This window comes from Podarcis bocagei, assembly GCF_964188305.1.
Source record: "Podarcis bocagei genome assembly, chromosome: 13".
Taxonomy (NCBI): domain Eukaryota; kingdom Metazoa; phylum Chordata; class Lepidosauria; order Squamata; family Lacertidae; genus Podarcis; species Podarcis bocagei.
Genome location: NC_138138.1, coordinates 37,103,413 through 37,126,129, shown reverse-complemented (window position 1 = coordinate 37,126,129; position 22,717 = coordinate 37,103,413). Strand labels below are relative to the sequence as shown.

The 22,717-nt window shown below is 46.3% G+C and overlaps 1 protein-coding gene across 1 annotated transcript; it reads right to left on the bottom strand.

Moving 5' to 3' along the window:
* Nucleotides 1–6,565: 6,565 nt before the first annotated feature.
* LOC308571965 (trans-1,2-dihydrobenzene-1,2-diol dehydrogenase-like) lies at nt 6,566–19,495 on the bottom strand. Its single transcript, XM_081167619.1, has 7 exons — nt 19,312–19,495; nt 15,309–15,420; nt 13,175–13,338; nt 10,377–10,629; nt 8,221–8,345; nt 7,037–7,187; nt 6,566–6,798 (listed from the first exon to the last, which is right to left on the bottom strand). Exons 1-7 carry the CDS (start codon nt 19,402–19,404, stop codon nt 6,689–6,691), a joined length of 1,008 nt encoding a protein of 335 aa, XP_081023745.1. The 5' UTR covers nt 19,405–19,495; the 3' UTR covers nt 6,566–6,688.
* Nucleotides 19,496–22,717: the final 3,222 nt, after the last annotated feature.

The window sequence follows — 22,717 nt, the reverse complement described above, 5'->3', positions numbered from 1 at the left end:
GGACACAATCCAATGCATTTAATGTGGAATGATCATGCCTCATTCGAGAACATTTTACACGTGTATGTGTGTGTGTTTCCACATGACACAGTTGTCCTTTTGTCATCTGCCCATGTTCAGTTTCGGTTTCAGTTCTGTTAAGTGGTTCTCGTGGGAAACTTGCAGATTCTAGCTTCACCAATTAACTCCAGCTGGTGTCAATTTACTCTTGGCAGAAAGCCCAGGTCTGCTTGACCTAGAAACTACTCGCTCTGATTGGTTAACGAGCAGCACTCAACTCTGTTATCTAGGGATTGCTAGCACAGTTTGATGTGAGGTGTGTTAGGAGTTAGAAGTGCTGTGTATGGTTATGAGAGAGAGAGAGAAAGAAAGAAAGAGGATTTATTTTGCTTTTATTTGTATGCAGAAACTCTGCTGGTTTTATTTTTCTTTTTAATAAATCCTGTAAATAGTTATTCTGAGTCTAGCTGACTAGTCATTACTGCCGCAACTAGCTTCTTCGCTGTGCAGGAAAACTCTGCTACGTTTGGGCTAAAGCCAGTAGGGCTATGCCTGACACTCCAAAGTTCCATGAGGTTATGGGCATTGTGCTGCCAGCCTGAGTTGCGGTGGTGTCAGCATCAACGGCGTTGGTTCCAGTAGTTCCAGAGGTTGTTGTTTCTGGCTGGTTCCTGACCGTGGTGAGCTGGTGACGCAGCGGACACAAGGACAACAGCTGCAGCGTGTGAGTGCTGGGTGCTGTGGTTCCTGTTTTCTCTCTCGGTGGTCGTGAGTAGCTGGTTCCGGGTTCCAGGGACATCGCTCTCAAGATGGCCTCACAACCAGTTCAGATGGCTTTTGAGCGTCTGAATGACTCCAATTACTTGCTGTGGTCGGAACGCATGCAGGCAGTGCTGCAGAGGGATCGTCTCTGGCAAGTGGTGAGTAAGTTTCCTGCGAAGCCTGATGATGAAGACCTCGATAAAGACCAAAGAGCAAGGGCCACAATTGTCTTGGGGCTGGAAGATTCCCAGTTGCTGTATGTGAGGGGAATCAAGACAGCTAGAGGTGTGTGGCAAGCACTTAAAGAACTCCATGTGCGTGAGACAGCGGTTTCCAAGCTGTTCATTCGCAAGGCATTGTACAAGGCAATGTTACAGCCTGGGGTTACAATGCAGGAACACCTACACAGTTTACAGTTAAAGTTTTCTGCGCTACAGGAAAGAGACTGTGCGTTAGACCAGCAGGAGAAGGTGGCTATTATTTTGAGTTCTCTCCCGGAAAGCTGGGATAATTTAGTTTTGTCTCTAGAAGGCATACAGGAGCATGATTTATCAGTCAGTTACGTTACTGGGCGTTTGATTGAAGAATGGCAGAAGAGGGAAGAAAGGTCGGTGGCTGCAGAGGCTTCTACAGGTGGACGGTTTGGAAGGAGTTCTCATGCCGTGCCAGAGGTGAAGCAAGAGCAGCGTACCGGTGAGGAGTCAGCGTTTGCTGTTAGGCGTTGTTTCCGATGTGGGTCTTCAGCGCATCTAAAACGACAATGTCCGGAGTTGGTCAAGTCTCAGTTGCCGGTGCAGGAGCAGAGACGAGATCAGCAGCAGCAGCAGCGTAAAAAGAAATTCTTCAAACGAAAACAGTCGGCTCAGCTGGTGACCGGCGAGGTCAAGATTGCTGATGAGAAACAAACGGTCTGGGTGGTCGATTCGGGAGCGTCTCGCCACATCGTGAATTCAGATGAATTGTTTGTTTCCAAGAACTCAGCACAGCGCAGCCAGGTGGCTCTAGCAGACGGAAGTACTTCCGAAGTGATTTCGGGGGGTGCAGTTTTTGTTCCTTGTCTGCGTGAATGCCTGCAAAATGTACTTTGTGTGCCGTCATTAAGGAGCAATCTGATGTCTGTAGATTGTTTGCTAAAAGCTGGGTTTAAAGTGTATTTTGAAGGAGACAGTTGCATTATTAAGAAGGCTGGTGAGATTTTAGGCACTGCTAAGTCAGAGGGAGGCTTGTTTTGGCTTAAAGCAGGATCTCAAGTTGCAGCAGTAGTCAGTAAATCTCAGCCTGCAGTGAGTAACAAAGCTATACATGACAACTGTGTGCACTTATTGCATAGGAAAATGGGGCATGCTTGCTGGAAAAGTGTACTAAAAATGTCTGAATTGGCTGATGGGGGTAATTTAAAGAGTTGTAACAAGTACCTTGATTGTAATGTTTGTAAAAAGGTTAAAACCCACAGAGTCTCTTACCCCAGAAGTGACAGAGTTAGTGAGTCACCGCTACAGCTGGTTCACATGGACGTAATTGGTCCATTTGCTGTAAGCAGGGGTGGATCGCGCTTTTCACTAACAATTGTGGATGACGCCACGCGTTACTCCTGGGTTTTTCCCATGAAGAATAAGGGTGACGTGTTCACTAAGTTTAAAGGCTGGGTGGCATCTGTGGAAAGATTTCTGTCCATTAAACTCAAAAGGATTCAGACGGACAGAGGTGGCGAATTTATGTCAAATGCCTTTAGAGATTGGTTACAAAAGCGTGGCATTGGGCATAGAAAAACGAACGTTTTTTCCCCAGAGGAGAATGGCGTTGCAGAGCGAAAAAACAGATCTTTACAAGATATGATGTTTGCCATGCTTGATGATGCTGATTTGCCCATGTCTTATTGGGGGGAGAGCATGCTCACCGCGTGTTATCTCCAAAATAGGCTCTTTCATCAAACAATAGGTACAACCCCGTACTTTAAATTGTTTCAGAAAAAACCCAAAATTGACCATTTGCATGTGTTTGGATCAAAAGCCTGGGTATTAATTCCGAAACAAATGAGAAAAAAGGGAGATCCTAAGACCAAACAGCTAGTGTTTGTGGGTTACCAGGAGCTGGGAAAAGGTTTCCGCTTTGCTGAAGGGACAAATGGCATTGTGATCTCCAGGAATGCCAGTTTTTGTGAACATAGTGGCTGGGAGAGACTACATGCCAATACTGAGGTTTGGTTTGAACCTTCCCAGGAGCTTCATGACTCTGAAGGTAGACACAGAGAATCAGAGTCTGAGGGGGAGGAAAGTTCAGACAAGAGCTCTCAAGAAAGTGAGAGACCAGTTGCTAAGCAACAAAAGAGAGGTCGTAGTTCTGAGGAGGAAAGTGGGTCAGAAGAAAAATTTTCTCCCAGAAGATCTAAAAGACAAAACAAAGGAGTGCCTCCAGTGCGGTTTTCTCCTGATACTGCAAATGTGTTTAGTGTAAGTGCAGAGCCCAAGAGTTTTCAGGAGGTGTTAAAGTTACCAAAAGAGGAGGCAGAGCTCTGGAAACAGGCAATGGAGGAAGAGATGTCCTCTCTGAATGAGCACAAGGTTTTTACACCAGTAGCAGCGCCTGAGGGGGCAAAGATTGTAGGCTGCAGGTGGGTGTACAAACTTAAACCTCTGGTGACAGGAGAGTACAAATACAAAGCTCGTTTAGTTGCTCAAGGATACTCTCAGAGGCCTGGAAAAGATTATGACGAGACTTTTTCCCCTACTGCTAAGGGGGACAGTGTAAGACTGATTCTAACGCTTGGAGCAAAGAGAAAACTCCTGTTAAACCATTTTGATATCCAGACTGCATATTTACATGCACCAATATCAGAAGACCTGTATCTAGCCGAACCGCCTGGTTATGAGACAGGTTCCAATAGAGTGTTAAAATTAAACAAAGCTCTATACGGTCTCAAACAGGCTGCAAGATCTTGGAACAGATGTTTCCATGAGGCCTTAGTGTCATTTGGTTTCAAGCAGAGTACAGCTGACAATTGTGTTTATGTACGTGGTACAGGCAGTGATCAAGAGTTTTGTCTGATTTATGTAGATGATGTATTGTATGCCTGTAAAACAGATAAACAAACTAAAAGGTTTGCCAAGCAATTGTCCAGTAAGTTCAAAGTGAAGGACTTAGGCCCGGTTAGGACATATCTAGGATTGGAAGTGTGCTGGGCCCAAGATGGCAGCTGCCTAATTAGTCAGCAGAACAAAGTTAAACAACTACTGACTACATACAGGATGCAGGATTGCAAAGGGGCAGCGGTGCCTATGGATCCAGGTTTCATAAAAACACTTCATATAGATGAGAGTCCTGAATTTGAACATCCTGATGTATATCACTCTGTAATTGGAAGTTTATTGTATATAGCACAGTGGTCCAGACCTGATATTAGCTACGCAGTAGGCATATTAAGTAGATTGGTCTCAAAACCCACACTAAATGCCTGGAAAGGGGTAAAACAAGTTCTGAGGTATCTCAAACAGACAATTGGCTATATGTTACAATTAAATTCTTCAGAGGATGAAATGTTGAGTTGCTACTGTGATAGTGACTGGGGAAATTTGCCAGATAGAAAATCTGTCACAGGACTAGTCATAATGGTCGGTGGAGCTTTAATCAGCTGGCGGTCACGCAAGCAAGACATTGTAAGTGTGTCATCAACGGAATCAGAGTACGCCGCATTGAGTGAATTGTGCAACGAGGTGATTTATTTCAAGCATTTGTTAGCAGATTTAAATGTAAATTGTGGAGAACCAGTACAAGTTTACATTGATAATCAAGCTTGTATAACATTAAGTAAAACAGAGGGTTTCAAATCGCGTTCCAAACATATCTCTGTAAAATACCAAAATGTACGTTGCTGTGTACAAGACAATGTAATCACCTGTACTTATGTGTCAAGTGAAGAAAATGTAGCAGATGTATTAACTAAACCATTGGCAAAGATAAAGAACAAGCGAATGTGCAAGGGTTTAGGTTTGCTGGAAAAATGATCTCCTACATAGGTGTATTTGGTGTTAATTGTTCAGCAGAATCTGTGAGGGGGTGTTCAGTTTCGGTTTCAGTTCTGTTAAGTGGTTCTCGTGGGAAACTTGCAGATTCTAGCTTCACCAATTAACTCCAGCTGGTGTCAATTTACTCTTGGCAGAAAGCCCAGGTCTGCTTGACCTAGAAACTACTCGCTCTGATTGGTTAACGAGCAGCACTCAACTCTGTTATCTAGGGATTGCTAGCACAGTTTGATGTGAGGTGTGTTAGGAGTTAGAAGTGCTGTGTATGGTTATGAGAGAGAGAGAGAAAGAAAGAAAGAGGATTTATTTTGCTTTTATTTGTATGCAGAAACTCTGCTGGTTTTATTTTTCTTTTTAATAAATCCTGTAAATAGTTATTCTGAGTCTAGCTGACTAGTCATTACTGCCGCAACTAGCTTCTTCGCTGTGCAGGAAAACTCTGCTACGTTTGGGCTAAAGCCAGTAGGGCTATGCCTGACACTCCAAAGTTCCATGATTCCCGTCAGTTGTTCTGTGTTGTCCCCACACTGGAAGGAACCTTTTTTTTCTAAAGGAAAAGAATGGAATAGCGCAAACTCCACAGGTGTGGAAGTTATTGCTTATTCTCCACATGGTATGGAATTTATGTAGTGGTGTTTGGAGCGGTTGAGGCTCTTGCAGCCTGACACATTTCCACCCCGTGCCTTCTCAGCTGCCTTTCTGGTGACCAACAGATGGGCTTCAGAATTATTCAGCTTTCCTCTTGATTTCGTTTTCTCAAAAAATAATAATTGTGCAGTGGTTATAAGACAGCTCCATCTAGCGGTTGTTATCCTGTACATTTCTCTATCACTTGCTGCAAAAAGTTTGATTGTGGAAAGGTGATGTAAAGTCACGCTATCTAGCAACCACTAGATAGTTATATAACGTTATTATATGTTGTATAACTTCGTAAAAATATTGAATGTGCTAATTCAGATGAATGCAGAATGGAACAAGTGAGGTGACACAAGTGATGTATAACCTCTGTGCCAACAAATCAGGATTTATGCCCAATGAACAGACATCTGGAAACAGCCCAGTCCATTGTGGACCATTTAGCCTTAATTTTGATTTAATTTCCCTAACAAAAATGTGTGTGGCCTGCTGCGAGACACTAAAAAAAAAAAAAAAAGCTCACTCTTTCTGGCTCTTTTAACTCTCTCCTGCTCTCAGTCTTAAAACAGTGGAATGAAATGAACCTTTAAAAAAGAAAAAGGAAAAAGAATTCTGGCTAAATGCAAATTCAGGAATCCCACTCTGCTTAAACCAAAGTATTACAGTGGTACCTCGGGTTACAGACGCTTCAGGTTACAGACTCCGCTAACCCAGAAATAGTACCTCGGGTTAAGAACTTTGCTTCAGGATGACAACAGAAATTGTGCTCCTGCGGCACGGCGGCAGCGGGAGGCCCCATTAGCTAAAGTGGTGCTTCAGGCTAAGAACAGTTTCAGGTTAAGAACGGACCTCCGGAATGAATTAAGTACTTAACCCGAGGTACCACTGTACTTAAATGTAAAAGAAGGACCCAGCAGAAGGACAACTTGAGCACTGCTGGTTTCTTAGGACAGTTTTATCCTGTGTTTCTGCCTCCCTTCTTAAGCTGGGGAATACCTGGCCTGTTGTTTAACCCCTCCGCTCCCCATGTCCCACAGCCCTTATTCCCAGCCCTGTTGTTCCAAATTTCTCCCCTTGCCCATGCTCCCAGTCCCTTCTCCCACTCCCTGTCCAGGCCTCCTTGGAAGACACAATAACTCCCCGTCCAAAATTGGCAAGAGCTGCTTTATTGGCCATACATGTCTGTACCATAGCCCAAGTCCATCTGTGTGCAATTTTATTTTTGAAACTGAATATGGGGTTTTGCAGGAGGGCGGGTAATGGAGTGTGTGTCACACTTTGTCCTGAGGGTAAAACACACCCACTTGTCGGCGAGCTTCCTCCAGGATGGAATTGACCAGTTCGCTGTCCGCATGTGTCAGGATGGGACTTTCTTTCAAACCTAGAAGATGTGGGAAGGGAGGAGAGAAGGCTAAAAAAACACAACAGGTTTCCAAATTCCTACTTGGCCAGGAAGCTCACTGGGGGACCTGCACCAGTGGATGTAGTCCCAAAGGCTGGTTTTGAAGCAAACTTTCCCCCTTCTCTCACTCTACCCCTTGCTTTTTAAAAACGTGGCTTATTGAATTTCGGTCCAGGCAATCTAATAAAAGCGAGTCTGCGGTTTTTCGAACTGTTACCTTTGAGGAGACACTGCCGGACATGCTCCGCTTCGTAGCGCAGGCCGGTGCTGTTCTGGAAGTGCATTTTCTGGGACGGGGGAGGCAGGGGAAACTCTTCTCTCTCCCCGTTGACCACCAACTCGGTTGGGCACCAGAAGTGAGATGGAATCTGGCAGGAAGCAAGGGAACTGAGAGAAAACTGGGGAGGGTGTGTGCTCCTGCCTATGCCACAAAACTGGCTTCACACAGCCACCTTCGAAGGAAACGGACAACACCACCCTGTATTATTCTAGCTCCTGTTTCCTTCTCCTCATCTGCCTAGAATGCCCTTCTTTACATACAAGGTGTTTCTGTTGCAACATTTGGGCCATATTCACACACCCTACATGTAAGGAAGCTTTAAACGCTCATGGCTTTCCTCCAAACGATTCCGGGAGCTAAGGATGCTGAGAACTGTCAGGAGACCCCATATTCCCCTCCCAGAGCTACATTTCCCATTGCTCCCTTGGAAGAGGGATAGATGGTTAAACCACTATAGAAATTCTAGCCCTGAGAGTTGCCTATCAACACCTTTAACAAACTACAGTTCCCATAATTCTTTGCAGGAAGCCACAGCTGTTTAAAGTGGTATCATAGTGCCTTAAATATGGGAGTAAATGTGGCATTGCTTTCCAGCTAAGGACTCCATTTCGGATTACAACACAGGGCTGCCTCCATTCCTAGGCTCCAGTTCTTTGACCCCGGGTCCCCTAATGTTATTGGACTACAAATCCCATCGTCTCTAGCCTGTTTGGCCAATGCATAGTGACGAAGAGAGTTGTAGTCCAACAATATTGGGGGAGGGGGGGTCAGGGTTGAAAAAATACATTTCTAACCATGTTATGTACTGAAGTTCTCACCCTGGGCCAGCAGGGGGATACTGTACATAGTTTTCACTCAGGTCCACATATGAAAATAAGGGGTTGAAAGTGACATTCAGTGATTGGATAGTTACAGAAAGTAGTTACTGTTGCGTTGTAGTGGATCTCTATATACGCAGGCAGGGTGAACTCTCCAGTTCAGTTCTGTTCTGGCTTGTGAATAAACAAGAGCTGTTTGAAGAATTGCTGTGTCGTCTGATATGTTCACCCACAACTTAACAAACCAGGTACAATTTCCCCCCTCAGACTGCTTTAGGCCCTGGATCGGAAACTAGGAGTTACCTCGATCATGCCCTTGGTGCCGTTAATGCTGGCTCGATTTGGCATCCTGGCTGTCATGGTGCAGGTGAGGACAGCCTGGCGATTTCCCGAGTAGTTCAGGATGACTGACACGGTTTTGTCCACACCTGGGGAAACCGAAACACAAGCCTGTCACTGGGGGGGGGGACCTCTCCTGCCCTCAGTCTTCTTTGGCACCCACTCACAGATACACCTCAGCAGTTTTTATTTCTTCTTTTAAATGTTACCATCGCAGCACAAACCCGCCACCCTGTCCCCCCTCAGGCTGAAAAGCAGAGGCAGGGATTATAAATGCTCACACCAGAGTGGAGAAAAACCAAACTAAAGTTTGACAAAGCAAAAAGAAGTTTCTATAGCGTGTCAAAATAACAACAACAATCATCATCCTTTGTATTACTTGCCCTTCACTAGCAAGTCCTAGGCAGGTGACAACAATTGAAAATTGAAAACATTTTACAGTATAGTCTCAGATTATAGTCACAGGAATTTGATGGACTCTGAAGGTGTCAAAGAGGTGCATCTTCTGGATTTCCACATCTTCATCGTTAGTGTAGCTCCTCAGTTCTTCTCATCTGTTTGTGGGAATTAAGGTATCCCAACCTCCACATCCGTACTGCTCCCCTTCCTTCCCCAGTAAGAAGGGCCAGCTCTACCATTGGGCAAAATGAAGTGAGAAACTTCAGGCAGCAGAATGAGACACCATTTTTTTAAAAGGCAGCAAATGATTCAGTAAAATGTAATTACAGCTCCTGGCTGCCCTTTCCTTTGTTTTTCCTTCCCTTTCTGGATTGTTGGCTCAGATTCCAGGGTCATCTTGTTTTGTCAGCTAATGCTTGGGAGATGGTCTCTTAAAATCTGAGGCACTCTGTGTGCTTGTGAATGAGATCCCTGGGAGAGTTTGGAGAAGACGTTCTTCCAGCTGAACAGTCAGAGACAGGAAGTAGCAAAGGGAAGTTTGAAAGAAAGAGGCACAGAGACAGGGAGATGGCAGAAAGCATGTGGCCTCTGTGGGGAACAGATGTGACATAGTGGATCTATAGTCCTGCAGTTTGTCCCCACTTGTCTTCTGCTTGTCAATTTGTAATTGGCAATAAATATTAAAAGAATCCCATAAGCAAGCAATGTTCTGTCACCCACAGCAAAATCAAACCTGCTAGCACTACCCTGAGACAGCAGAGAGTGCATAGGGATGGAAGGATCTGTCAGTTGTAAAATCTGGAAAAGTGAGAGTTTAGAAACATGACTGTGCTTTAGCTCTTATATTATATGGATTTGATAGATTTGACTTTAATTGTGAATTGTACTGAATTTCTCCCCATATGTAAGAGCGCATTCTGAAAAAATTTACACATCACTTGCGAAGACAGGCAAACTAATACCAGTGTACTGGAAGAAGCAAAGATCACCGGTGTTGAAGCAATGATTCTTCAATGCCAACTTTGTTGGATTCGTAATGTTGTGCGGATGCCTGATTATGGTCTTCCAAAGCAACTACTCTATTCTGAACTTAAAAATGGAAAGCGTAATGCTGGTGGTCAACGAAAGAGGTTTAAAGACTCTCTCAAGGCAAATCTTTAAAAATGTAGTGTAAGCACTGACAATTGGGAAACACTGGCCTGTGAGTGCTCCAACTGGAGAACAGCCATTACCAAAGGTGTCATGGGTTTTGAAGACGCTCGAACTCAGGACGAAAGGGAGAAGCATGCTAAGAGGAAGGAACGTTTGACAAACCCTCACCATGATCAACTCCCACCTGGAAACCTATGTCCCCACTGTGGAAGGACATGTGGATCCAGAATTGGCCTCCACAGTCATTTACAGACTCATTATTAAAACCGTGTTCATGGAAGATAATCATACTTGGCTATGAGTGATCACTGAAGAAGAAGAAGAAGAAGAAGAAGAAGAAGAAGAAGAAGAAGAAGAAGAAGAAGAAGAAGAAAAAGAAGAAGAAAAAGAAGAAGAAAAAGAAGAAGAAAAAGAAGATATTTATTTAAGGAGGGCACCTTAAATACTGTAGGAACTTTCTGTCTCATGACTTGGGCCAGCCCTTTTTTTCATTTGGTTTCCTTGATGGACAGTTTCTGAAACTCCTTACTTCTTCCCCTGACAAGGAAAGTGACCAGCCAAGTACTCACCTGTATCGTGCAGGAATCCAGAGGCCAGAATGGACTCCGGCTTCTCTCCATTGAAGACCATGCAGGCAAACTGGATGCAATAGCAGCCAATATCCAGAAGGCCACCTCCCCCCAGCTCTTTCTCCACACATCTGGGGATGGAGAGTTGCGGGCTCCCAAATTCAGCATGTAACACCATCACATCCCCGATAGAACCCTGGCTGAGCAAGGAACGGATCTTCTCTGAAGCAGGGAAAAAACGTGTCCACAGACCCTGGCGTACAAAAATTGCAGGTAGCCATGTTGGCACATTGTGTTTGTGGGGGGTATCCAGAACTGGTCCTTTATTATGACAAGCTACGTAAAACCCCATAAAAAAGTGAGCAAGGTAAAAAAATATTCCTCAAGCTGTGTATACAGTGATAAAACCCTCAGTTTGCATTTTTGATAGTCTTAAGAACAGGGGTCGGCAACCTTTTTCAGCAGGGGGCCGGTCCACTGTCCCTCAGACTTTGTGGGGGGCCGGACTATATTTTTTGGGGGGAAATGAATGAATTCCTATGCCCCACAAATAACCCAGAGATGCATTTTAAATAAAAGGACACATTCTACTCATGTAAAAACACGCTGATTCCTGGACCGTCCATGGGCAAGATTGAGAAGGTGATTGGGCCACATCTGGCCCCCAGGCCTTAGGTTGCCTACCCCTGCTTAAGAACATGGGGGGTTTGATGCCAAGAATGGCTGAACCTTCAGATGTTGCTGGATTGCAACTCCCATCACCCTGACCATTGGCCAACCTGATGGGAGTTGTAGTCTAAAACATCTGGAAGGCACCCAGCTAGGGAAGGCTGTGTTAGGGCAGCAGGTAGAAGGGTTGGTTCGAATACTGGCAACCGGCTGCCAGCCTTTTTGGACTTCTAGTGTTGGGCCAGAAGAAACAGCATTTCCACAAGCAATGCCAAAACATTGGGGGGTCTAGTTTCCAGCAGGGTCCCCCCCCCTCCAGGGTGGCCAGATTTGCTTCCCATTTGAATTCCCCACAGTTTAGTGTTTATATTTGAACCCTAAACCATAGCTAAGTTTAACTATGGCTTGTTTAAACAAGTCAGTTTCGTAACCTATGGTTTGGAGCGAGCTTGCTTCAAACAAACCATAAGTGCAGATGATGCAATGAGCGGCAATTAATCAAAAACAGGAGTCAAATGTTCAAGGGGGAAAGATGTCTAAGCCTGGTGGGTGGGGAGGCTAGGCTGGTTCACACCACAACAAACCATGGTTTGTAATCACGTCCAAACATAGCCAGTGACTTGGTTTGAACATAATGCTAAACTAAACCATGGTTTAGTGCAAAGAAGCAAACATACAGGACTCCACAGTAAAGACTGCAGCAGCTATGTTCCTCCCCTGGTCTTGCTGCTGCTGCTGCTGTGTTACATGGGGCTAATCCATGGTTTGATTTAGCATTATGTCCAAACCCAGGCTCACAGTTTGCTCCAGACAAAGCATGAGCTGCAACGCTTACTCTTTGTTTACCACTCCTCCAGACAAACCACAACCCTGGATTTGATTCTAATGCTCAGGCAAATTGTAGCTTAGCTCATAGCAATGTGGCAGCAGAAGGACCTAGGCAAGAGTGGGATCTCCGCTCTAGGAAGTTGCACCTTTGCTAGTTGGCACTAAGGGCTTATCCTTACTTAACTTCTGCCCTGCTCTTTCCAGGCAGAGGTCCACACTTTAAAGTTCCATGTCCAAGGGACCTTTTTTTTTTTTCCCTGGAGCTTTCCCTGAGAAAAACACGCTCTTTAGTGCTCATTTGGAGCAAATGACAATTTGAGTCTTTCATGGGTTGCCGTTCGCTCTGATTCAGCTTTAAAGAGAGGGTTTTGTGGGGGAAGCCAAAAAAACGGATGCTTGGACGTGGAACTTTAAAGTGCAGGCCATGCTTGGAAAGAGCAGAGGAAAAGTAAGCATGGATAATCCCTAAGCCATGGTTTGGTGAAACTCCAGTGGGTGCAGAATGCTGCGGCGAGACTCCTTACGGGATCCTCGCTGCCAGATCACATTCACCCAGTGCTATACCAGCTGCACTGGCTCCCGGTGGAGTACAGGATCAGGTTTAAGGTGCTGGTTTTAACCTTCAAAGCCCTATACGGCCTAGGACCCTCGTACCTACGGGACCGCCTCTCCTGGTATGTCCCACAGAGGAACTTACAGTCTTCAAACAAAAACATCTTGAAGGTCCCAGGCCACAGAGAGGTTAGGCTAGCCTCAACCAGAGCCAGGGCTTTTTTGGCTGTAGCTCCGATCTGGTGGAACGCTCTGTCACAAGAGACTAGGGCCCTGCAGGACCTGACATCTTTCCGCAGGGCCTGCAAGACAGAGCTGTTCCACTAGTCCTTTGGCCAGGGCAGGGCCTGACTCCCTCCTTTGGCAATCCTCACAGAACTTCTAGCCCAATGGTTGCCATTAATTTGATTGGAATTAATTTTATAATGAAATGATTTTAGAATGTTTTATCATTTTACTGTTGTTAGCTGCTCTGAGCCCAGCTTTCGCTGGGGAGGGCAGGATATAAATAAAATTTATTTTTATTATTATTATATGTGAACCAACAGGCTGTGGTGGACATTGGGTTTTGAAATTCCAGCGGCGCTGAATGCCGCTGTGCGATGCCAACACTCGCCCCCCCTCCGCCTCTTGCTTGCCGTTGTTCATCGTTGTTGCAATGCCCTCTAGGCTTGGCGCCCAGTGTGGACGGGCCGGTTGTGATCCCCTAAGTCTGCCTCTGCTTCAGGGGGACTGCCTTTGCCTTGTACCTCCATGAAGAAGACGTTCTTTTGCCGAGCTGCCTGCACCAGGGCCTTCACTTCTGCGGTGTTCATGCCCAGCGGTTTCTCACACAGCACGTTCTTCCCAGCCTGGATGAAGAGGAGGCTGGTAGGGAGATGGTATGGATTCACCACCCCGATGTGGACCACATCTGTAACAGAGATTTGAGAGAGTGAATACATAGCTAAGACCAGCAGGAAATGGGGGGTGGGCGAGAGACAGTGGGAAAGACCCTGATTCTACCCGCCTACTTAGTTCTGTGCAGTTCAGATAATCTTTTTTTATGCCCCACGAGTATTGAGTGTTTGTTGCCAATGTCAAGAGGCAGCAGCGATTTCCACGATTTGGGCAGTCCTTGCAGGGAAGTCTTTTGTTAGCAGACTACCTGACAGTACTAAAGTGTGCTAAAGTGAATCAGACTCACAGTCCACCTAATGGCTACGGGAAAGAACTGGGTAACAAAAAACAAACTTTGCAGGGTGCATAGGGTAATCTGAAATGTTGTTCTCAAGCTAACAATAGAGGTATTGCTTGAAAGGACTGGCTATCGTAAAATATCTTGTCTCCATGCTTCTTTTGATTTGCTTTTCGTGACCCAGTCTCAGTTCTACTTGGAAGGTCAATGCATGTTGGAAATAAATAAATAAATAAATAAATAAATAAATAATAGCAACAACAACAACAACAATAATAATTGTACCTTGCCCATCTGACTGAGTTACGCCAGCTACTCTGGGTGGCTTCCAACAAAATACAAAAACACAATAAAACATCAAAAATTAAAAACTTCCTGAAACAGGGCTGCTCTCAGATGTCTTCTAAAAGTCATATAGTTGTTTATCTGTTTGACATCTGATGGGAGGGCATTCTACAGGGAGGGTGCCACTGCCAAGAAGGCCCTCTGCCTCGTTCCCTGTAACCTCACTTCTCACAATGAGAGAAACACCAGAAGGCCCTCAGAGCTGGACCCCAGCATCCGGGCTGAACGATGGGGGTGGAGACCCTCCTTCAGGTATACAGAGCCAAGTCTGCTTTAGTTTTGCACACTGTATTATTGTCAAGCAGTCTGCTAACAAAAGAACCCCTGGCACAGACAAGTGCCAGCCCCTCATACAACAGGGAATCAAATCAAGCGTTACGCATTGTGCATATGGTAACCAATTAAATACCCCACATCTCAAGCTCCTGCTGGCTCCCAACATAACCTTGGATAACCTCGGCAGAAAGAAGGGAGGGAATCAGATGAGCCTGATATGTCCATGTTTGCTGAGTCAGCTGCTCACCAGCACAGAAGCTTTTTCTTAGATGTAGCAAAAAGTGGTGAGGCACATAGATAACAGATTATTTCTTTCTGAGGAGAGAGTTTAGAAAGGCCACAAATTATATTTCCAAGAAGTGGGTCGCTACAACAGCTCAATAGATCCTTTGTTCCTAAAAATAATAATTAAAAAGCTTCAGAAACTTGCAAGCAAAGGATACAAAGGGCATCAGTGTTCCTCAGGGGACAGATCCTATTTTATCATCCTGTAGTAGCCATGTGGCATTGTCTGTAAGAGAGCTGGCAGGCACAAGCTCTAAGGCAGTGGTTCTCAACCTGTGGGTCCCCAGATGTTGTTGGACCACAACTCCCATCATCCCTGAGCTCTGGCCTTGCTAGCAAGGGGTGATGGGAGTTGTAGTCCAACAACATCTGGGGACCCACAGGTTGAGAAAGGCTGCAGACACTTCGCATCAGGCATCAGACTTGGACAGACAGTGAGGTCACAGCACCTGGAAAGACCCCAGCGCTGCCTCGAAGGAAAGGCCATAGTAGCTCATTGGCAGAAGGACCCGAGTTCAATTCCTGACATCTCCAGAAAGAGCTGGGATTGTCCTGCTTGAATCCCTGGAAGCCCACCCAGGTCTCCCCAGCAGCCCTTGGAAGAAGGCTGGGAAGCAAGTTTTATACTCACAGAAGTGGGAACTCAGTTTTGGGGGCAAGGATGGGCCTGCCGGATGTCACTGGACTCCTGTTCCCATGAGTCCCGGCCGGCAGTGCCAAGGATGGTCAAGGACGATGGGAGTTGCCCTCTCTCTAGCCACAAGTCCCCCAGCCCTGTTTTAGGAGGGAGGGCAGCTCACCAACATCAGCATCCTCAGCCAGTTCTGTGTACGAGCCGTAGGCCTTGGGGATGCCGTGGATCTTGGCATATTGCTGAGCCCGGCTGAGGTCACGAGAAGCAATGGCCACTACCTGGAGGAGAAGAAAGAGTTAACGGGCAGGAACTCATCCTTCCCCCCCCCCCGCAACTTTCTTATAGTGCCTGCATTATGTCTTAGGTATCAAAATGCCAACCCATTCCACCCCCTTATTGAGGGGGCAATCCTATGGCTAGGATCCACCAGGATGAGCATTTTAGGATCCAGTGGATCTTTGTCTCCACAGCTTGATTTGTGGCTCAGCTGCCCTTAAGTCCCTTGACCTTGGCTCAGCTGAACTTACGAAGCCATATACCTTCCGATGCTTTCAGACACCTGCCTTCAGATGTCTTTTAAAGGTTGTATAGTTACTTATCTCCTTGGCTCAGGGGTTCCATTACTCCATACCCTCCAACATTTATCCAGTGAAAATAGGGACGTCCTAAGGAAAAGTGGGACATTCCAAGGTCAAATCAGAAACCGGGGCGGCTTCTGTAAATCCGGGACTGTCCTGGAAAATAGGGACACTTGGAGGGTATGCAATACAGTGGTACCTCAGGTGAAGTACTTAATTCATTCCGGAGGTCTGTTCTTAACCTGAAACTGTTCTTAACCTGAAGCACCACTTTAGCTAATGGGGCCTCCTGCTGCCGCTGCGCCGCTGGAACACGATTTCTGTTCTCATCCTGAAACAAAGTTCTTAACCCGAGGTACTATTTCTGGGTTAGCGGAGTCTGTAACCTGAAGCGTATGTAACCTGAAGCGTATGTAACCCGAGGTACCACTGTACGGGCGAGCTTTAGGCCAGCTTCTTGTGAACAGGATTGTCTTCCCTTTCCAGAGAAAACCTGAAGAGTTGTTTTTGTTTTAAATATGTGGGCAACAACCCATTTGTGATATTTGCCAGGCTGCTTACAAAGTCAAGTGCCTGTGTAGAAGGATCCTTGACACCAAAGGAGTGAGAAGGGTTACTACGTTCCAGCGCAAGCCGTTTCCTAGAGAGGCCAGAAAGGGAGCAGCAATCCAGGAAGGGCGTCTTCTCGAAGCTGAGAGGAAGTTTCTGCTGCCAATTGAGGTCACAAGCTCTGGGCTTCAGTCCCACAGCTGCCTCCCTCTCTCTTTCTAGGACAAACACCGACGCACAAGGCACAGCGAAGCACTTTGCAAACAGAGTCAACCAAACACTCTCCAGCGCAGGCAACCAATAATGAAAAAGAGAAGTCGTTTGCAAACATCCAGATCCAGCACCTGCGCCATAGGTGGGGCTCACAGGTTAAACACTTGGGCTGTGGAGAGCTGGAATTAAAATTCTTTCTAAAATGGTACAGAACTCCAGCCCAGCTAGCTAATATGGTAGCAGGATTGAATTCTAACTGTTGGCACTGTAAACTAGCCAAGGGATGGGATGGGAATGCCCAGAAGTAAAGGAATTCTGGAATAAAATCCTAAAGGTTATTAATGAAATTTTTAAAGTGAAGCTTTCAACAGACTTTGATTTCATGACAATGGGTATACCTGGAAACACGGCTATGGAGAAAGGTGACCAGCTTACCTTCAAAGCTATGATTTTAGCGGGAAAGGCAACAATAGCTTTAGGTTGGAAAGAGAGAGAAAAATGGACAGTAGAGGCATGGAATAGTTATTTGTTTGAATTTATTCAGTTGGACATTGTGGCAGTCATGTCACAGGAAACATGGAAGGTCAAGTCTACCACGATAAGGAACAGATGGAACCCCTATCTTCAATGGATAGAAACTACTGGAACAAAAGACATTTGGTGGAAACTAAAGATGCTATGCCCGTGGCTGAGGATAATTGTTTGAACCCTTCCAATGGAGATGGGTGGGTGGGAAGGGAGGGAAAGAAAAAATTGTACAGGAAATTTAAAAATTGGAAGGAGATAATATAATGTATGTAAGAATCCCGAACTAAACAAAAATAAAAAATAAAAAATACTTGGGCTGTGAACACACCCAAAATGTATAGCGCACCCCCCAATAATCCCAGGAACTGTAGTCTGTTAAGGGTGCTAGGAACTGTAGGTCAGGGGGTTAACTACAGTTCTCAGGATTCATGGGTGGGTGTGCCTTAAAGGGATGGTGTGTAAGCAGCCTCTGAGGCCCCAAACTCCCCCTTCAGATCTCTGGGACAGAAAGCTGCTGAAAGTGTTCACAGAGCCTAACCCCATCCCACTCATTTTCTGTCTTCCACGCTGGTCACTTCCGGGTAGGGATGCAAGAGAAATGTGATTGGGTTCACATTTAAAGCCAGATATATCAAATTTGCAGTTTCCAAAACAGCGTGAGAATGGAAACTTAGGACTCGGCTATACAGCTGCAAATAAAACGTTGTGAATGTGTTGTAAAGTGCAATATACAACTGTGGCACTAGGTGGCGGTGGTGAGCTATAGCAAATTCAATGCATTTTTCAAAACGATTTTTTTAAAAAAGCATTTTCACAACGTTTTTAGCACATGGTGTGTAGATTCCACCTCAGCCATCTTTCAAAAGTTGCACATATCTGAATTTTGCGATGCAAGTTCTCCAACAGAACAATGCTTACAACAATGCACATATCAGGGGAAACACTTCCTGAAAATGAATATACCAGTGAAATTTTTTTATATATATGAACGCATTATATCAGGAGAAGTTGCTTGCAAAAATGTGCACATCAGTCAAAGCAGCATACAAAAATGTGTTTCTCAGAAGAAAATGACGACAGTCTAGTTTCTGTGACTGCATAGGCACCATACATTTAAAGCACATTTCCTCCCCAGAAAAGAATCCTGGGAACCTTAGTTTGCTAAGAGTGCTGCAATTGTAATTCTGTCTTGGGTAAACTTCAGTTCCCATGATTCTTTTCAGTGTGGGGTGGCGGAAACTGCTTTAAATGTGTGGTGTGTACACAGACTTAGTCTCACACTCAGAGTTTCATTTCTCTTTGCATGAAGCCACCTAAATCTCATCATTTCCTAGCTGGGATGGTGGGTTGGGGTCAGCTATTGAGAGCCCTCTCCAGCACTACCTCTCCTGGTTCTGTGCATCTGTCCAGCCCCCGGTCCTCCGACACAAGTCACCTTTCTGCTGTATGCGGTACCTTTTATTATCAAATTAGCTTTTATTAAAAAATTTGTTGTGAAAACAAACAAATAAACAAGGAAAAGTACAAATAGCATCTCCACTTTCAGTTCATAAGAGTCTTTGGAATGAGACACCATCAGGGCTTTCTTTCAGCTACAACTTGCCAGAACTCAGTTCTATCATCTCTCATGTGGGTGTTGTTGCCATTATAAGAGAACAAGAGAGGTGCTCATGGTGAGTTCTGGCTCTTCTTTTTCTAGAAAAATAGCACTGTATGTGGTATTTAACAACCTAAGCAAGAGACAGCTGTTGCCCCAAGGAGATGAAAGTCTTAGCAGAAGGTTCATGGAACAGGAAACTGTGAGTACATATGAGTCTGGATCAACCCGTCATTTAAGAACATCAGATCAAGCCAGAAGCCCATCTATTCCAGCATTCTCTTTTATTTTTAAATAATTACAGTGGTACCTCGGGTTACAGATGCTTCAGGTTACAGACTCCGCTAAGCCAGAAATAGTGCTTCAGGTTAAGAACTTTGCTTCAGGATGAGAACAGAAATCGTGCAGCGGCAGCACGGCAGCAGCGGGAGGCACCATTAGCTAAAGTGGTGCTTCAGGTTAAGAACAGTTTCAGAATGAATTAAGTTCTCAACCCGAGGCACCACTGTATTGTGGACTGACTAGCTGCTTCAAAGAGAACAGCCGTTCTCCCAACCATGGAAGAGGGACTGGATCTTGTTTCTTATGAGAAATGGTGGCAAAACCCCAAGAGCATGGGTGTCACCTCCTCCGACAGGAAGCTGTGATAGAAAATGGGCTTCTGCTGCCCAAGTGCTTTCCCTCTCAAAAACCACCCCTGCTACCTTGTGATCCTCGGGTGGCAAAGTCTTCAGGGCGACCAGGAAGTCGTGGGCGATCTTCCCTGCAGAGCAGATCCCCCAGCGTGTGACCACCATGGCAGAAGAGGGCGAGAGGCAGCAGATCTAGGAAGCATCAGCACACGGCTAATGGCAGAGCGGCGAGCTGCTCCGAGGAGGGAAACTTTCGTAACAGTTTAAGAGTTTGCTGCTTTTAAAAGCTCTCGGGAGTGGCGAGGAGCCAGCAGGGGGCAGCAGAAGCTCATGATAGGGATGGGAATGGCAGGGGTTGAATCCGGGAAAGGGAACCTCACTGCCTCAAAGTCCTGGGTTCTTTTAAGTCAAGGTTGGGGGACCAGTGGCCCTCCTGGACTACAACTCCATCATGCCTCACAATTAGCCCCACTGATTTGAGTTGATAGGAACTGGAGGGCAGCAATATTGGGAGGGCAGCAGGTTCCCCACCCTGTGCCCTAGGGAAAGAACAATTCCCACTGCCCCACAACAGTGGCAACAGGGCTCTACGCCTTTCAGAGCTTCACGGGCTGCCATGTTAGGAAGAACTTCCCTATGGCATGCAGTGAGCAAACAGTCTTACATGGAGGGACGCGGGTGGCGCTGTGGTCTAAACCACAGAGCCTAGGAGTTGCCGATCGGAAGGTTGGTGGTTCGAATCCCCGCAACGGAGTGAGCTCCCGTTGCTCTGTCCCAGCTCCTGCCCACCTAGCAGTTTGAAAGCACGCCAGTGCAAGTAGATAAATAGGTACCACTGCGGCGGGAAGGTAAATGGCGTTTCCATGCGCTCTGGTTTCCGTCACGGTGTCCTGTTGCACCAGAAGCTGTTTAGTCATGCTGGCCACATGACCCGGAAAGCTGTCTGTGGACAAACACCGGCTTCCTTGGCCTGAAAGGAGATGAGCGCCACAACCCCATAGTTGCCTTTGACTGGACTTAAACGTCCAGGGGTCCTTTACCTTTTTACCTTTTCACATGGAGATAAAGGCTCTCAGTGGCTACTAGCAGCCATAGCTATGCTCTGCCTTTGCAGATGGTGGTAATAATGCTTCTGAATACCAGCTGCTGGAAATCTCAGGAGGGGAAAGCGCTCTGGCGTTTGGGTCCTGCTTGTGGTCTTCCCAAAGGGGCATCTGCTTGGCCGCTGCAAGAGCAGAACGCTGAACTAGATGGACCATGGGCAGTGGCGGACTTGGAGCTTTCAAATTTCAGCAGCGTGTTGTGCAGTGCCAAAATCCCCCCTTCACCTCTCATCTTCTGTTCATTGTTGGCGCCCCATGCAGGCAAACCGGTCTTGCTCCCCTAAATCCGCCTTTGCAGTGGGCCTGATTCAGCAGGGCTCTCCTTGCACGTTTAGCTGTTTGGCAGTGGAACACAGGCTGCCTCAGAAGGCGGCAGTAGGGATGATGAGGAAGGACACACAAATCTGCTTTCTGCTTACACAGGTGGTGTACAGCTCTGATGTATCGCTCGTTCATCAGTTATTGTGTATAACAAGGGTAAGGGTAAAGGGACCCCTGACCGTTAGGTCCAGTCGCGGACGACTCTGGGGTTGCGGCGCTCATCTCGCTTTCAGGCTGGGGGAGCTGGCGTTTGTCCAAAGACAGCTTTCCAGGTCATGTGGCCAGCATGACTAAACAGCTTCTGGTGCAACGGAACACCGTGACGGAAACCGGAGCGCATGGAAATGCCGTTTACCTTCCTGCCGGAGCGGTACCTATTTATCTACTTGCACTGTGTGTTTTTGAAATGCTAGGTTGGTAGGAGCAGGGACCGAGCAATGGGAGCTCACACCGTCATGGGGATTCAAACCACAGACTTTCTGATCGGCAAGTCCTAGGCTCTGTGGTTTAATCCACAGCACCACCCACATCCCTATAACAAGGATAGGTAACCCTTTTTTGGCCCAAGATCTACATTCCATTCTGGCCTACCTTTGGAGGGTCACATGGTGGTGGTGGGCGGGGCCAGAGGTGAAAGTGGGTGGAGCAATGAATGTCAACGTTATCTCTGGACAGGAGGCAAATGTCTGCACCAACATTCTTTCCTCCGTCCAGGCAATCAGGAAACGTCATCAGAGTTCAAGGTCACCTCCTAGCCAGCCGAAAACACTCAGGATCTGAAGCTGGACCGGTGAGGAGGTGTGGCCTGGAGATAGGTGGCGTGGCCTGAGAAGACTTCCAAAAGCCAAAACAGACTTTCTGATGCTCCTTACCTCAGGATTATACAGTGGAAATGATGGCAAAGTATTTTTACGTTGCTTTATGGCTGTGCTATGTTCACCGCCTAGCAACTCTTTAAGTGTGCGACATATAGTCTATAAATAAAATATATGTCACCTTGAGCACCTTAGCAGAAAGTTTAGCTAGAAATCAATAAAATAATCAATAGTGAGTAGAGCAGGGTAGAAGCTGGTGCTCCTGGGTTCTCTGTTGAGAGGCATGTGGCATAGACCTAAGGAGGCAGGAGAGGTGGGTTCTGGTGTGGGTGGGTGGGTGGGTGTTGTAGGGGAGAAGTCGGCCTGTTTCTTTTTAGGCATGAGAACAAGTGAAATTCAAGCTGGGGTCACCTTGTCCCCTCCCTGTCTGCACCAAAGACTGATCTAAGGCGATGGAGAGCTGCACTGCTGAGCCAGGGGAAATTGGAGCCGAGTGCATTGGGATCCAGCTGCGACCAAAAAGGCAGGAGATGCAACCTGTGCCAGGCTTCTCAAAAAAATAAAATAAACTAGCCTGCAGTCTGAAGCCCATGTGCACGACACAGGTGCAATTTAAGGCACCCATGATTTGCTTTACCAATGATATTAATAATAGGGGCTGGGGCTGGGTCATTCACTGGGTTCTATGGAAGGAAGTGCTGGAAGCCACCTGCCAACCCGAAACTGGTCTCCTTGCAAGGTTCTGTGGCCACAGTCCTTTGCCTCTAAGGCTAAAGTCACACCATCAATTTAAAGCAACATGACACCACTTTAAGCAGGCATGGCTTCCTCCAAAGAATTCTGGGAGCTGTAGCTTGTTAAGGGTGCTGGGGGGGTGTTAGGAGGCCCCCTGTCCCCTACAATTATTTGATTGTTAAACTACAATGTGAGTTGTAGCTCTGGGAGGGGAATTGGGGCCTCCCATCAGCTCCCAGCACTGTAGAAGTGCCTGATGAATGAACAATAAAAAGGGGGTCTGGAGGCGCCCTTTATTGAGCATTGATTTTGATTGGTTTGGCCAAGTTCCAGACATACAGAAGTCATGGGTTTCTAAATTCACACACACTTCTGTCCTCTGTCCAGGCAAGAAAGAGGCAGAGTCTGAAGGGGGGTGGGGGAAGGGGGGCTATAGGGTTGCTTTTGGCCTTTAGGGAGCTGTAAAGATTCCAGCCAAGGTGGCCAGCCTCAAGTACTTAAGTA